General features: G+C 27.8%; 2 protein-coding genes across 2 annotated transcripts; both read left to right on the forward strand.

The window, feature by feature from the left end:
• Window positions 1-974: 974 nt before the first annotated feature.
• On the forward strand, window positions 975-2,618 carry MKS88_002536 (DNA-(apurinic or apyrimidinic site) lyase; the record flags this gene model as incomplete). Its single annotated transcript, XM_067215555.1, has 1 exon — window positions 975-2,618. The coding sequence occupies one exon, from the start codon at window positions 975-977 to the stop codon at window positions 2,616-2,618; it is 1,644 nt and encodes a 547-aa protein (XP_067073970.1).
• Window positions 2,619-5,770: 3,152 nt separating this feature from the next.
• MKS88_002537 (deopey-like protein) lies at window positions 5,771-17,815 on the forward strand (the record flags this gene model as incomplete). The annotated part of the gene is made up of 1 exon (XM_067215557.1): window positions 5,771-17,815. The coding sequence occupies one exon, from the start codon at window positions 5,771-5,773 to the stop codon at window positions 17,813-17,815; it is 12,045 nt and encodes a 4,014-aa protein (XP_067073971.1).
• Window positions 17,816-18,640: the final 825 nt, after the last annotated feature.

The raw sequence follows: 18,640 nt of genomic DNA on the forward strand, positions 1-18,640 counted from the left end.
TTTTATTAAAGCAGAAATTATTGTGTCTATTCAATTTACTTTTTGGGGTAAATAATTTTTTAAAATCTGTACCAAACGAAAGGGAAATTAATATGTGTATCTCGTTATATTTAAAAAAAAAAAAAAAAAAGAAAAATAGAAAATTATTCGCAAATATATACAATTCTTTGTTTAGATTTATATGAATAAAATAGCGTTCTTTTTTTTTTTCTTTTTTTTTGTAAAATTTTTAACTCATTATGAATACTCAATACGCATATTATTGATTCTAACAGAATACACAATATAATTCTTTCTCCCTGTTTTTTTTTTTTTTTTTTTTTTTTTTTTGGATCATATTATATGCTATTTGCTAACTGTTCTTATATAGCTTCATTTTTGCTAATTATTCCCATTTTTTGACCATACATTTTGTTGTGTATTCAGTACCAGAAAGAAAGGTAAAGGGAATGAATTACAATATTGGGGGTATAGGAAAGAGGGGGTGTATATAAAATATAATGTTCATTGCTAATACAGTGGAGAGCTAGCTAAAAATATATTTTAACATAATTTTTTGTTTTTTTTTTGTTTTTTTTTTGTTTTTTTTTTCTTTTCTTTGGTACTTTGTTTAAAAACTTTTTATTGTTTTCATTTTGGCTAGTTTTACTTATTTTTAAAAGGTAATAAAAATTCCTTACAGTTTTTAGGAAACCATTGTTTTTGTAATTCTTTTAAGAGAAAGCGGATTGAGTTGGATCGCCCTTTTGTTGTACGTGTGTGTATATGTTTAAGTGTGTGCGAAAGTGTGGGTACATATATGAACATCTGAAGGCATATGCACATTTATACACGCAAACACACACCCATACATACGTATATATATATATATATATATATATATATATACGTATACCCATGTGTATGCGCTTGCATGTGTGCAGAGCTCTCCAGTTTTCAATTTCAAAAGGCCCAAGCATAACAAAAAAAGATTAATGAAAATTAGCAGCTGTAATATTGCAAAATTATACAATAAAGTTCATTACGTTTACAAAATTAAAGAAATACAGCTGCTCTCAAAATATTCAAATAAATACAAAGGTAAGATAATAATGATTAACGAAGTGCAGTTGAACAGGAAAAGACAAAATGAGGGGAAGAATGGAGGAACAAATGATGAAGGTAGTGATAGTGAGTCTTACGAAATAAACAAAAAAACAAAACTCATTCCCAAATTAAAGGAAGAGAATTTTAGTCAGAATAACCTGGTTTCTAATTATTTTACATCAAATGTAAAAGGAATAGGAAATAGTTTAAAAGTTTATATTGAAAAGGCAAGTAGTACAGAAGAAACAATTAAAATCAAAAGCAATGAAACTGAAATGGATGAAAAAGAGAACAAAAAAATTTATTATAAGAAGGAAGAAAATGAGGATAGTTTAGCCATTTCTAAAGTAGAAGGTGTGAACATTAAAAGCGATGATAATATATATAATGAACATACGAAATATGTACATGAGGAGGGTAATAATGTTAATAAGACTGTACTAATAAAAGAAAATAAATCAAACGATTTAGAAGCTAAAGGTGAAGAACAGGTAAAAATAGTAGTAACATGGAATATGAATAGTATAACAGTACGATATAAGAATAAAGAAAAATGGAAAAATTTTATGAACTTTTTTAATAAAATTAATGCTGACGTTTGGTGTTTGCAAGAAGTAAGATTACCAGCAATGAATATAGGGGATAGTAAAAATGAAAATAAAAACAAAAACAAAAATGATGGCTTACGCGATAGAAGCAAGGTTAAAAACTCTGACCAGAAAAGCTTAGTTGATTATGAAATTATAGATAGTATATTAAAAAATGATTTTAAAAATTATGATGCATATTTTAGTTTAGCAAATATCAAATATAGTGGTCAGCTTGTGTTAATTAAAAAAACAATACAAGTAAAATCTATTCGTTATAATCTCTCTTTTGATATGGATTCAAAAATACATCATGATGAAGGAAGAATAATTTTAGTTGAGTTTTCTGATTTCTATTTGTTGTCAACATACTCACCAAACAACGGTTTTGATAAAATAAAGTTTGAAAGACGAAGATTATTTGATGAAGAATTAGAAAAATTTGTCTCTTATTTAAAAAATAAAAAGCATTTAATATGGACTGGGGATTTGAATATTGCACCAGAAGATATTGACTTATCACATCCTGCTGAATTTCGAAAAATGAAGAAGGGTAATAATGTACCGAAAGAATTTATTGGACAACCCGGTTGTACAGATTTTGAAAGAAAAAATTTTAAAAAAATTTTGACCTCAGGTGATTTAGTTGATTCGTACAGATATCTACAAAATTTGAAGGAGAAAAATGCAGAAACAGAATCGTCAAAAAATCCCATTGATGTTTCTAAAAAATCAAATATTAATGATAATATATATACATGGAGGTGCCCTTTTCTGCTTGGAAAGCAGAGCAACAAGGCAATGCGCATAGACCATTTCATTGTTTCAAAAAATTTTCTTAACCGTGTAGATAATGTCGAAATACATGGGTACAGTGTATTTCATAATAATTTCTATGGGTCTGATCATTGCCCTGTAATTCTGTACCTCAAAGGTGAGGAGTGAAACGCACTTTTATATATTTTCCAAATTTTTTTTTTTTTTTTTTTTCCCCCTACACTTTAATTTTAATATTAATGAATATGTAAAACGGAATCTCAATATTTGGATGTAAAAAAAAAAAAAAGAAGAAAAAAAAAAAATGGTTACTAACTAGAAGTTTCATCGTTGACCTTATGCACACGAAACATGAAACATTGTATCTGTATATGTGGAATACAAAATATGCATGTATGTACAAGTACCCATAAGCTGATTTCATTCTGTTTTGTTGTATTTCGCTTTAGTTTGCTTTATTTTGCCTTACTTTGCTTCATTCTGCTATATTTCATTACCCTTTATTTTTTCCTTTTTTCACACATAAAAGATTATCAGTAATGTAAACATCAATTATGAAATGACTGAAAATCAAAATTCTGTTAATGTATTAACTACTGTTATACTTTAATGTTCATTTTGTCTAAAAATTGATAAGAATGTGTTTTAAAAAAGTAACTACTGCTTATTTTTCTTTATGTTCATTTGCCATCCTTTTGTGGGTTTAACCGGGGGGGTGTTACGATTTTTCCAATTTTGCTTTAAAAAAGGCAAAAACGCAAAAACGCAAAAATGGGATAACGGAATAGCGTTATAAGATAATAATTTAATTACGCAATAACGCAATAACGCAATAAAGCAATAAAGCAATAAAGCAATAAAGCAATCATCTTTAACTTTCTGTTAGTATTCATTCGGACGTTTCATCGCCCGATTAATGGTACTTACATAAATATAAAATGCCGTATTGCCGTTTTTCCTTGTTGCCCCATGAAATATATGTATATGCCTATATAGTTATATATATGACAATGTACACGCGCTTCCATATAGATTATTGTGTATATATGAGCATACATATATGCATATATATATATATATATATATATATATATATATATATATATGTATTAAAAAAAAAAATCCAGTCCATTGCAGAAAAATCCGTATGTTTTGTTTTTTACTTGGTGTAAAAAGAAGGGGGAATAAACAAAAACGACAAAAATTTAAAAGTAAAAAGAATAATAATGAATAATATAAATAATGAAATATAAAACATAACATGGTGTTTTAAAGACGAAATGAAAATTTTATTGCATAATGGCACTATGCTGATTATTTACTCATGCATATGTATACATATGTATTTTAAAATACACTTTAAAATGCAGCATTACGAATTATTTAAGATTACCCATTTAAAAATCATTACTTTCGACTAATTTATTTTTTTTCTTTATAAACTATTACCTTTTCGTTTTACATATGTATATATGTATGTATATATGTATATATGTATATATGTATAAACGTATATATGTATATATGTATATATGTATATATGTATATATGTATATATGTATATATGTATATATGTATATATGTATATATGTATATTGTATATATGTATGTATATATGTATGTATATATATATGTATGTATGTATATATGTATATATGTACATATGTATGTATATATATGTATACTATTGTACACGCACACTACCTTTTAACGCCTTTTTTTTTTCCGATAGGACAAACATAAATAAAATCGTATATTTATTATTTTTCTTTTTTGTGTGTGCATATTATTATATCCATAAAAAATGTTGTTAAAGGTAATATAATAAGTTTATTTTGAAATTGATAAATTTTTATATTCTTTTGGCACTACAACACCCTAACTGTTTTTATATACATGTCGAATAGTTTAGTCATATTTGGCGTATGTATATATGATATATTTGTATATCATCATTTTAGTACTACAAATGCTTGTTCTGTGTTATATGCGTATATGAATTTATGCAAAGTACCGTATGTATTTTTTGCATATATATATATATATACATACTTGGATACATATTTATATATTTATACGTGCATGTTTGATAATTTTTAACAGGTTAGGTAAAACTTTGATGCTAATGTTTTACTTTTTGTACATGACGAAATGAACATACATACTATATATATATATATATATACAGTACTCTTTCTTATTAATCGTATTAATGTTACTAGAACTTTAAAGTTTATCATTTTTCACATAATTTTTTTCGAATATTTATTGTAGCATAACCATTTTTCTTTTTTTTACATTTTATTCGTTCATTTTATACGTTCATTTTGTACGTTCATTTTGTACGTTCATTTTTTTCGCGATTTTTTTACAATATTTTAGCAATAGTTTAGCAATAGTTTAGCAATAGTTTAGCAGTAGTTTAGCAGTAGTTTAGCAGTAGTTTAGCAGTAGTTTAGCAGTAGTTTAGCAGTAGTTTAGCAGTAGTTTAGCAGTAGTTTAGCAATATTTTTGAAATTTTTTTTTTTTGCTTTATCCTTTGTAATTTATCTTGTCATTTGTTCCGTCCTTTATTTTTTCGTTCGTATGTTCGGCCATTTTTTAGTTCATTTCGTCCCATATGTATTCATACTTAATACTACTTACATTTTACTCCATAGTTGTTTCTTTTTTCTTAGCTTACTCAGTTTTCCAAGAATTTAATTGAATTTTTTTAAACATAAGCGTTTTGTCATTTATGGAAAGTTTATTTTTCCATGCTGTTTTGTATAATTTGAAATCTGTATAACGAAGGTTGTTTGTACCCTTTTGGCTAGTCCTTCTTATGCCATTTGCAATTTACTTCTCTTAATTTTATTTCGTTTTACTTCTCTTAATTTTATTTCTTTTTACTTCTCTTAATTTTATTTCGTTTTACTTCTCTTAATTTTATTTCGTTTTACTTCACTTAATATTATTTCGTTTTACTTCTCTTAATTTTATTTCGTTTTACTTCACTTAATATTATTTTTCATTTTTTCTTTTCCATTTTTCTTATCCTTTTATCGCCTATGTTAGTCCATATCTAGTACGTGGCACATAGCAATTTTTAACCGTGTGTACTTTTGGCAGTTGCTTATACCTTAATCATTTTATTATTACTTTTTATTATTATTTTTTTTTTTATACTCCCTTTTTATAAGCTATACGGCTTCCACGTTTTGTACATACATAAGTGTGCACTTCCATTTGTACGTTGCTTGCGCTTGTGTATATGTATATGGGCATGTCCGCTTTTAGACCCTACTATTAAACAGTTGCACGTGCGTATGATGTGAAAGATGCTAAAAAAAAGCGATGAATCGAATAGAATATTAAAGAAGAAGCTAAACAATGACATAACAAACATTTTATTACTTTTTGAAAAAGTTCAGGAGTGGGCAGATTTAAGTAATATATTACAGAAATTGTATTTGACGATAGAAAAGTATGAAACATTTGTTGATATATCATCCAAGTTTTTATTATTTAGGCGGTTGTCACAATGCTTAAATCCATTATTACCCTCAGGTGTACATTCGAAGGCATTAATAATATATTCAACCATATTTAAAAAAGTAGAAAAAGATTTCTTTATTAATAATATTCATGTTCTCTGTTCGGGAATATTTGAATTTATGTTACATTGTACAATTAATTTAAAAACTATATATTTTAAAAATATAAAAAGTATACTAAACTTAAGAGAAAATGTGTATGTATTTGCATACGCGTTGTTACTCTCACTTTTCAATGTTGTAGATAGTGATAACAATATACTGTTATATATATATTCAATAAATAATTACATAGGGGAAAGTATATTTTTTAACAATATATGGTTACTGTTATTAAGGCATAATGAAATTAGAACAAATATATTAAATTTTTTAGAAACATCATTTAGCCCTCAAATATATTTGCTTTCTAAAGAAAGAATTAAGGTACTATTACCATATAAAGATGATCTTGTCTTATCATCCATAATTTTTTGTTTAAATGATAAAAATATATTAAATCAGCGGATCACCTTAAGTTTGTTAATAAACAATTTTCCTTTATCTCATGTTAATAATAAAAGCAGAAAAAAAATAATTGATAAGAATAAAAGCACTGATTATAGGATATCTACACGATCTTGTCCTGAACCGCATCAACAGTATCAGAAGCAGCATCCCGAAGAGCATCAAAATAACAATAGTAGCAATAGTAGTAAGGACCAACGTGCTGAAAATAATGTAAGCGCATCCGTTATTCTAAGTAATGAAAATAAAAGCGTATCATTTCAAGATAAGGCATACAGTTTACAGTTAAATGATGAGTACTTACTTCAGGATGGTAAGAACAAGGGTAGTAGTGAAAGGAATGATGACAATGATAGTGGTGTTAGCGGCATTAGCGGACATAGGAACGACAGAAATGATGACAATCATAACAACCATAACAATAATGTACAGATGCACGTACGATCTAATTTGCTCGATGAAGGTGAGTATGACGTGAGCAGCTCCATTGCAGGAGGAGGATTGGACGAACGAGGTGCTGGGGATAAAATGAGAATACTAAATGATGAACAGTGGAATAATTTAGATAGCAAGGTGTTAAATTATGAACAGGATAATGTTTCTTACAAAAATCATCTAACATTTGATCGGATTGACAAATGTAATAATAATGAAAAATTTAACACAAACATTGTTTTTGATGATCGTGATAATATGAATGTTATCGAGGACAAGTATGATGGTTCAGGGGGAAGGAGGGGTAACAGGGGAAACGTTGAGATGAGCTCAAATTATGGTGGGGTGTACAACTATGATAACAGCGATAGCAACAATAGAATGAGTAACAGTGGTGGGGTTAGTTACAGCATGGGGGGTAATGGCACTAAGAGGGAAGAGACTTATGGAGGGTCTAAATTGGAAGATGGTAAAAAAGTAAGGTATGATATGGATAACCACAATGATACAAGTAGAGGAGAAAATAAGGAGGAGGAGTATAGCAATATATGGAGAAATGAAGAAAGCGAAACGTCAAATGATGTACTTTTTAACGATATCAGCAAAAAGATAATTACAAGGAATGTAATATTTTTATTACAAAGATCAGACATTGGTTTGAATAGAAGAATTTTTAAATATTTGTATTTATATGAGACTAATGATGAAAAGAATTTTAAAGATAGTATAAATTATGAAAATTATAAAATATTTTATGAAACAATCATTGATATGTTGGAAAATAAATTTAATGATAATCATCTGAATGTGTCGGAAGTTTTATATATTTTATTTAAAAATAAAGATTATGTATATGTAAATAAATATATTATGGAAAATGTATTTTTATATTTATTAAAATTTTGTTATAGGTATAGAACTAATAAAGAGATTAAAATATTTTTTAAAAATGTGTTAAATTTAAATTTAATTAGTTATGAAAATATTATGAATGTATTTTTACATACTTTTTATTTTTTAAAAAATAATAATGTACTGTTCAGAAATAATATATATATATATATAAAAAAATTTATTAACTTATTAAATATTATGACATTTTTTGTTGAATTTATAAAGCAAATAAGTAGACATTTATATATATATTTTTTATTTTTGTTTAATACTGCAATATTGAAGCTTTTAATGTTTTTGAATATGCGCATAGTAAGCATTATAAAGAAGTATAGTCATGTAAAAGATTTAAATGAGAAGTATTTTATAGATTCAAATGATGTGGTATCCGGGAGGCACAGCGCTTTGTATTATTTTTATTTTTTTGTTACGCATTATAACAACTATTACATGAATAAGTGCTTTATATTTTTAATAAAGAATGGTATATACCAGCGTCTCTTGATGAAAAGAGGAGGAGGGGGGGACTACGGCTCTGTGGGTGCGCCTGCGATGTGTTCATCGATTGTTGCAAGTGGTTACAGCGCTCGGAATGGCGTATTAGCTGTAGCTGCGTCCAACATTGGAGGTGGTGCTAATAGTGGAGATCCTTCAACTCAGTGGAGTAAAGCAGAAGTAAGCAGCAGTTTTGTAATAGAAGAAAACAAAATGAATGTGCAAAAAATGGGGGATGTGAGGGCATATGATTCGGTCCTTTACGGAAAGAGCAATTCTGAGCAATATAGTAACGAAAAGGCGAACATAAAGAAGGAGCGGCTTGAAAATGAAAGCAGCGGTATCTATAGTGGAAATTATAGTGCCAATTATAGTGGAAATTATAGCGGCAATTATAGTGGAAATTACAGCGGCAATTATAGTGGCAATTGTAGCGGCAATTATAATGGCAATTATGATGGCAAAAGAACAAGTAGCAGTAACAGGCGTAGCCATAACCTCCTCAGCGGTAGTAATAGTAAGGGGGTGTTGCCGAACAATAGGGGTTACTACTATGAGAGGGCTTCCATGAATGACAATAATAAAGTATATGAGAAAAGCAGTGGAAGCACAATGAGAATAGAAAATGATGAATATTTTTTAGAAATTTTAATAAAATATAGACGTAGGTTGAAGTATAATTTAATTGATGCAATTATTAAAAACATGGATTTATATTTTTTTACAAATAATTATGAATGTATTATTTTTTTATTTTATAATTATCATATGTTAGTTGACAAGGAAAACTTGAGTGGGAGTTGTTATTATTTTCTAAGACATATTTTAAAAAATTGTACTAGCGAAAATAAAAATAAATTTTACTTTTGGTGTTTTTTATATCTGCACGTGGTAAGGATAAATTTTAACAAATCATTGCTTAAGAATTATAAAATAAAAGGAATAGCTTTTCAAAAGTTGTACAAAAGACAGAGAAGAAAATTAGAGGATATCACTTATGTTAGAGATAAGCAGATTCGGCTTCTTAGGAATAATGGAAGCAAAAATATTTTTAGGGATGAAAATTTAAATGATGATGAATATAACGAGTTTAATGAGTATAACGATGATAATGATGAAGACGACAGTGATGACAGTGATGATGATAAGGATGAGAGTGATAACAGTGGGGATGATAAAGATGAGAAAGATTTAAAAGGTGAATTGAACGAAATGAAATATTTAGATGAGTTAACAGATAATAATATGAACAAATATCATAATTATTTTAGTAATACAGAACAAGAATTACTTTTTAACAAAAATTTTGTTGAAAATATTTTAGTATACTCAAACAAAATAGTAAATCATATATTTAATTATATTATATTATTAAAAAAGAATAAAAAATTTATTAGATTATTTTTTGATATAAATTATTTATATTTTTTTTGTGATAATATATACTGTTTAAAGATTTTAAGAAAAAGCTTAAAAAATAAAAATACAAGCGAATTAACTATAAATGTTAAGGTTATACTAGAATATATAATTAATAATAAAACGAATGAATATCATATTATTCATTCCAATTTTTATAATTTAACACATGATATATTTAAACTTTATAATAAAAAAAATACTCTTATTAATTATTATCTTGTGAAATATATTAAAAGTAACAAGAAAAATCTTGCTTATATATTTGACAATATAATTATTAGTATGTTCGATTTGATAACAGAAATTGAAAATTTATTCCTTGCTGAAGAAATTGACCGTGCACGCATGAACAGCTTGGTATCTGTAGATGATATAAGTACAGGAAATGTAGTAAGCAACTTAGGTGCATCTCTCAACGTTTCCAGTGGTAGAAGCGTTTCGCATGGGAGAAACGTAAGGTATGTAAATCATAGTGGGTGCACTGATATGATCAACCAGAGCCACGAACAGTTGAACACGAACACAGATCAGCAGAGCATGATGATGATGACGATGCGGAGTAATAACGATAGAAATGGTATTAAGGGTAGTGTTAAAAGTGGAATAAAAAGTAGAATAAAAGGCGGTATTAAAAATAGCGCTAAGAGTGGTGTTAAGGGCAGCGTTAACAGCATTAACAACAACAATAATATCTATAACAGTAAAAACAATAGTAATGGCTATGAAAGCGGGAACGGAAGTGAGAACAACAACAGCAGTAGTAACCACAACAACAGCAGCAACCACAACAGCAGCAGCAACCACAACAGCAGCAGCAACTACAACAGCAGCAGCACCATGCGCAGTTATGAGAAGTACTTGAAAAAGCTCAAATGCAAATTCGACTACATAAACTTTTTCTTCTGCAATGTGGAAAATTTCATGTATTGGTTATACAAACAAAAGGTGAGCAAGAAAATGTACAATGCTAGAAGTAAGATGACCTTATCGAATTATGAAAAGAACATGGCCATAATAATTTGTTATATATGTACAGAAGGTAATATAAATTCTTTTTTTTTTCGAAATTATTTGGATGTATTTTTTATTTTATTTTTAAAAATAATATATTTAAATGAAAATATAAGTGAACTGAACAACAGTGGTAACAACAACATAGTACAAAAGGAAAAGAATTCGTTAAAACATAACAGTCTACTTGAATTCAAGAGAGATATTATTAACATGTTAATAAATTTGTTTAATATTAGTCATTACAAAAAATTTGAATATATGAAAATATTAAATTATTATTATAGATTAATAATTCATCATTTTTTATTCTTATATTATTATTTTACTGTAAAGAAGTACTACATTTTACAGATACAACTAATAAACTTTATTAGATATGTTTTGCCCTTATATGAAAAGAACACAGGAAAGAGTATATTTACTGATGAAGCTGTTGATAAGGAAAAGAGTTTTAAACGAATTACAAAATACAATAATTATGAAGAGTTTATATCATCAAGTAAGCATCATTTTGAAGTTATAAATAGAAACAACCAGACAATTAAAAATGATGTTTTTATATTTAGTATATTAAGAAAATCAATGACAGTTATATTTAATTTAAATGAACAAGTCATATATAAAGAGGTACTAAAAACAATTATTTATCTAATTGAAAATATAATTGATGAAAAAGATGTGAAGGCATATTACTTAACTGTTTTTTTCTTAGATCTTTTATATATAATTAAAATTGAAAATCAAAAAAAAAAGAAAAATATTTTTTTTATTATGAAATTTTGTCAATTTTTAACTGAAATTTTTAAATTAATTTATCGAGATGAAATGAAAAGTGAAATAAAAAATGAAATAAAAAATGATATAAAATTTGAAAATAAATATGAATATGAAAACATATCAATTGATGATATTGAAAATAGTTTGAATGAAAATAAAATTTCAACTGAAAGTTTTTGTAGTATCTTTTGTATTAAGACAGATGACAAATTTATTAATATGCAGCATAAAAATATATCTACACTTTTTTCTGTAATTTTTAATTTGTATGCTTTTATAAAAAAAAAATTAAGATTATATTACAAGAATAACAAGAACCTGATGAACAGCGATGATAAGAACACGAATTTGAATAACAACAGTTACATGTACAACAATAATAATAGCAGCATTTATAATGAACACAACAACAGCAGTAACATCTACAACGAAGTGAGTGCGAATATGAGTGGTGTGAGCGCTGGTATGACTGGGGGTAATATGTTCAACGGAAACGGCAAAAGCGGTGTGAATAGCACGGGTAATAACATAAGCGCGAATAATACTAATACACATCCAAATACGAATAGTAGTAATCATACCAATACGAATGGTAGTAATCATATCAATACGAATAGTAGTAATCATACCAATACGAATGGTAGTAATCATACCAATACGAATAGTAGTAATCATACCAATACGAATGGTAGTAATCATATCAATACGAATGGTAGTAATCATATCAATACGAATAGTAGTAATCATATCAATACGAATAGTAGTAATCATACCAATACGAATGGTAGTAATCATATCAATACGAATAGTAGTAATCATACCAATACGAATGGTAGTAATCATATCAATACGAATAGTAGTAATCATATCAATACGAATAGTAGTAATAATAATGCAAACAATGGCAGTGGCAGTGTCGGTGGTGTGCACTTGAATCCCACCTATAAGAATGACAATGATAGGAGTGCTGGAGTTAGTGCAAATCTAAATACGAACGATTCCAGAGGGGTGAACTCAATGAACATAGGAGAGAATACAAATATAAATGGTAGACAGGATCCTATGGGTAACATAGATAATATCAGGAACAACACCATGAACAATTTGAACAATAGCATTAATAAGAATACAATTGGAAACCATCTTAATGATGGGAATAAGATTAAGAACAACATGGATAAGGACTTAAATATGATTAATGTGAACAACACTATGAGTGATGGAAACCAGTACAACACATATAGAAGAAACAACAGTTACTCTTATTATCATGAAGAAGGGAAAGTTAACAGCCACGCGAATCTTGGAAATAGGTTTACCTCCACTGGGGAACACGTCAACAGTGGTAACGTGAATGAAATTATATGTGTAGACAGTAGGGACGACAGACGAGAAGACAGACGAGAAGACAGACGAGAAGACAGAAGAGAAGACAGGAGAGAAGACAGGAGAGAAGATAGACGAGCGAACCTAAATGACAGTAACTTTGATAAGAACGAGTTTATTGCTGTGGGAGCGAATGAATCATCTTTTAGTAGTAACAACTACATAGGAACGAATTACGGCTTTGAGAACAGTAGTTTTAACCATTTAAATGAAAAGAATAACATGCACAATAGTAGTAGCAATGATTTGGTTACTCGACAGATGAACAGCAATAAGGGGAACAATGAATATTTGAATAGCAACATGAGTAACAATGTTAATGCAAATGCTTATGCATACGGCAATGACAGCAATAACAACATTAGTAGCCGCAATGCTAGTAATAGTCGAGATGTCAATGTTTCTTATATGAATAGCAGTAAATTTATCTACAATGAAAATATGAACAATGTAAATAGTGAAGATAGGATGAACCCGAATATGTTGTACAGTAAGAATGCGTCTCCGAGCAGTTTAAGAGACAGCAATAATTACAGCAGCGGTTATTACAAGAGCGTAAATTTTGATAGTAGTTTGAACATGATTGGTACAGATAGTGGAAATAATAATCTCGAGGTAGATATGTCCGTTCATAATAACAATAACAGTGGAAGTATGGCTTTTATTAAGGAAGGTAATGTTGTTAAAGCTGATCCCTATAGTTTACCAGGGAATAGCGAAAACTCAAATATTTTTCCAAAAAAGAGTGATATGGAAAAGGAGGTTTTCAGTAGTAGCAAATTAAATTTTAGTGGAAATATGATGAAAGAAGACATGCTTAAAGAGATAAACTACAACACGAATACTGGAAGTAATATTGGCAGCAACATTGGTAGTAACGATGGAAATAATAATGATATCTACAGTAACAATGTTAACAGTATGAAATATATGAACAATGTTAATAGTATGAACTGTATGAACAGTATGAACAGTATGAACAGTATGAACAGTATGAACAATATAAACAATATAAACAATATAAACAACAGCAACAGCGACAGCAGCAACAACAACAACAACAACAACAACAATGCTAGTAGCAATGCTATTACGAAGATGGATGAAAACACACTGGAACGGTCAAATAAATATGAAAATTCTTTTATATACAATTACAAGGGTAGTAGTAAGCTAAATAAAAATAATAACACACAGAGCGAGGGATATAAAAGGAATAAAAGAGTAGTGCTACTCAAGATATGCCTTAAAAATGTTATTTCCATAAATAAATTGCTTTATTTTATCACACGTAAGGATTTTCTATTTATTGATAATTTGTATTCAATTTTTAAAGAGTATATAAAAAATAGAAATGAGTATAATAAGGAGAAGGCAAGTGGTAAGCATGATTTTTTTCAAGGGAAAAGAGACAACACAGGGTTAAAAAAAAAAAAAAAAAAAAATTTAAGTAGAAATAAAGTTATGCAGGATGATGATGATGATGAACAATATGGTGAACGGTATAACGAATGGTATGATGAGCAATATGACGAAGAAGAGGACGAGGAATATGACGCGGATGAAGTGGAAGTAGAAAAAATCGAACTAGAAAGCTTCATAGATCAAAATGGATTAGTGTTAGGAAATAAGAAAATTAAAAGAGAGAAGATTAGGGAATATTTTAAGAGGGAAAAACAATTATTAAAAAAATTAAATTTTATGAACAAGTTCAGTAAAAATTCGATAAAAAAAAGTATGATTGTAATGAACAATTCAGATGAATGTATAGAAAAAAAAAAGTTATCCTTTTCAATGACATTATTGACAGAGTTTAGTGATGATATTTTAATAAAAATTTTAGATGACTTATTAAATTATTATGATAAACATAAGGCAAAAATTAATATAAATGAATATATGTATTTTTTGTTTAACATATATCTGAATATATGCACATTAACGAAGAGAATAATTAACCACTTTATAGACTTCATGTTTGCCTTCATTAAGAAAATAACACAAACTTCACAGAATATTATGAGCAGTTTATGGTTTTTGTATATTTTATTTATTATAGAAAATAATCATATATATGTATTTAACGACAAGTTACAGAAGAAAATAATATTAGAACAAATAAGCATTTTAATACAAGTCTCGTTATATAGCTATTATTCAAAGAATGTGAAAAATAATTACAATGTTCAGACTCCACTACCTGACTTTGTGCATCCTTTCCATATTCATTATATAATACAAAATTATTTTATAAATAATAATTTTTTTAAAAAAAAGAAAAATATAAGATACATATATATGAAAAATATCAATTTAATTGAAAAGAATTTTAACATAAATGATTATTCCGAAATAGCAGCAATTAATGCTCTGTCTTTTTTGCTCATGTGTTTTTACCATGCAGTGAATTACAATACAGTAACAACTGCTTTAAGTAGTACTGCTGGTGGTGCGACTACTAGTACTACTGCCGCAACTGGTACAGCTACAACTAGTAGTAATAATATAGCAAAAAGTTATATATGCGAGTCTTCTGTTACCCTTTTTTACGAAAATTTTAGTAAATATATATCTTTAATTTATAATAACAGTATACAGAATGTTTTTTACAGATATTCCTTTTTTTTAATAATGAATCTATTGATAGATTATAATTATAACTGTAAATATTATATAAAAAAGATTACCTTTGATTTGTACTCTTATATATCTAATATTGATATACGGTGTTTAAAGGCTTTGTCAAGTATTTTCAAAAAATTGAACGAGTCAAATATAGACGAATTGTTACTAGTCCCTACTAGTAGTATCTTCTCCTTAAAATTTAATATTATAAATTCTAGAATTAATTATATAAATAAATTATCATTAATAATATTAGCAGGAAACAGAAATTTCTACCTATGTCATTTACCAAAAATTGCAGAAAATATTTCGGAGTATTTGAAGTTTTGCACAGATTTAAAATTATATAGAGAAATACTAATTTTAATATGTACAATAATTATAAAAAATGATGAAAATGAAATATATATAATTATACCCACCTTTATATCATTAATATTACAGATATATCATGTGGAAAGGGTCAAATACAAAATAGCTGTTGAGAATATTAAGAATGTCGAAAAGGATGATGATAATTATATGTATGATTTTAATTCATATAATAATGCGGATGTATTATCATTACTTAGAACTTTGTTAATTATCATAAATATATTAGTTAAAAGAAATGTTAGCTTTATAAATTTTTATTCATGGATTTTCTTTAAAGATATATCAATAAAAAAAAATTTCTTCTCTAGACATAAGGATATGGGGAATTATGTAAGTAGAACTAGAGATTCTTACAGGAAAGACATTCACTCAAGGAGGAAGTATAATTATGATGATAGTAGTAGTAGGGGTGGTGCTATTATGTATACCTGTTCTTCGACGAACGACAAGGAAAGTACTGGGAATATTTCTATTTATGATGAAAGTATCTCTCTTAGATTGCAGGGAGTGGAAAGCCATAACGAGTTGCATCATAAGAATAGATACAACACTGATGTTAGCGGTAACCTGCAGGAGAAAGGCGCAAAATGGGGCAAAACTGAAAACGGCAATGATTCAATAGCAAATGGTGCACATAACGTAGTACAGAGTGACCCCATTAATAGCAATAGTGACAGTAGTAACGGTAATACTGGGAACTACTCGAGGGGTGAACACGAAATGATAGGCAAAAAAAAGGGTACAGGGGAAGAGGGGTACTCGGCATATAGTGAAGGAGGAAGGGGAGGAATTAGAAACATGCCAAGAGACAGATCAAAAGACAGCGATAATGAAAAGAGTGATAACATACTGACCATTTTGCTCAATGCCAACCAAGAAGATTATTATAACAAAAATAATAGTAGCATGTCAGTGGCACATAATTTGAGAAAAAATATGATGCTAAATAAAGGAAAAAATGATGAATCTAAATTTGTTGCTTTCCTTGATATTATTGAAAAGTTGTATGCACCATCAAGTACTTATAATAATAAGAGGCATGCACTAGAAAGTGATGCTAATGGTGAAACGAGTCCGAGGAATTTAAGCAAAAATGGGTTAGAAGTAACTGGGGAGGGTATTAGCAGTAGCAACAATGATAATAATAATAATAATAGTAATAGCAATAACGATAATAGGAACAATAATAATAGCAGTAATAATAATAGCAATAATAATAATGCTAATTCGATGAAACTTTTAGACGAAGAAGAGGAAGACGAAGGAGATAATGTCTACACTAATGAGGACACAAACAATTTAAAAAAGAATTTCTACTACTGCAACAATTATTTAAGTGAGTATATTTTAAATACCAAAAATGGATTATCCGTGTACTCTTCGTGTGATAACAATTTGAGCAGTTCATCCATAAATTCAATTAGAAGTAATTTCTCAAATAACTTTTCCAAAAATATAAACAATATGTTATCTGACTACTCTGATAATCATGATGTAAGCAATAGCAGTTCAAATAATATAAACAACTTGAACAACATAGATAACATAATGGTGAATATTAAAAATGACGAAGAATTTTCATCAGATGATATTTGTTATAAGACAAATGAAAAGTGGAACCATGTACATTGCTTAATGAATCATGATGTTAACGAATTTTCTAAAAGAAGAAAAAAAAAGAAAAAAAATATATCTATCCATTCATGTAAAAATGTACCATTAGTTTTAGTCTATTTATCGAAAAAAATAAAAATGAATTTCTATAAATATTCCATGAAAAAACCAAAGGATGAAACCCTTATTTTGTTGAAAGAGTTAAATTCCGTTGAAAACGACATCAACGATTTGTTTTTCGAAGTAGATCTCGATGAAATTTACGCAGACTTCTTGATGAATTAGCAAAGCAGAAGAGGGAACACACCGTTCCGTTAACCACTGCGCGTAACGGTTGTATATTTTACGTATATATATATATATATATATATATATATATATATATATATATATATATGTGCGTGTATATGTTCACATGTTGTGTACCTATATACGTGCGTATGTGCACATATTTGTATATATATATGTACACGTTGCACATATTGTGTGCAATAATTGTGAAGATTTTCCATTTCCTTTTCCTCTTTTATTATTTTTTTTTTTTCCTTTTTTTGCGTGAGCTCTGTTTACTTCTTAAGATTCGAGTGCTTATTCTAGTATTTCAGTTTTATTATTATTAATATGGTTTTGTAGTGTTTAAGTTTTCATATTTTTATTTCAGCCTTCTTTTTCTTCGCTTATGTATTCCTTTTTTGTTATTTTTATATATATCATCCCTTTTTCCGTTTACTTTTTTATATATACATATATATATATTTTACCCCTTTTCATGCTTTATTTTGTAATGTTAATTATTAAGAAAAATTAACTTGGTGCGCATAATAAATAAAAAGGATGAATGTAAATGAATTTTGTTATTTCGTTTTTTTTTTCATTTTGCGTAATCTTTTTTAGCTGTTAGAGAGTGAGGCAGAGAAACGAAAAGGGAAAAAAAAAAAAAAAAAAAAATGGCTAAAAATATGAACATACATGCGAACGGATATGTCGGCACGCATGTTCGCATAAATATGAGCAAATGTATAAGCAAACGTATAAGCAAAAATATAAGCAAAAATATAAGCAAAAATATAAGCAAAAATATAAGCAAAAATATAAGCAAAAATATAAGCA

Source organism: Plasmodium brasilianum, chromosome 8, assembly GCF_023973825.1.
Source record: "Plasmodium brasilianum strain Bolivian I chromosome 8, whole genome shotgun sequence".
Lineage (NCBI taxonomy): Eukaryota > Apicomplexa > Aconoidasida > Haemosporida > Plasmodiidae > Plasmodium > Plasmodium brasilianum.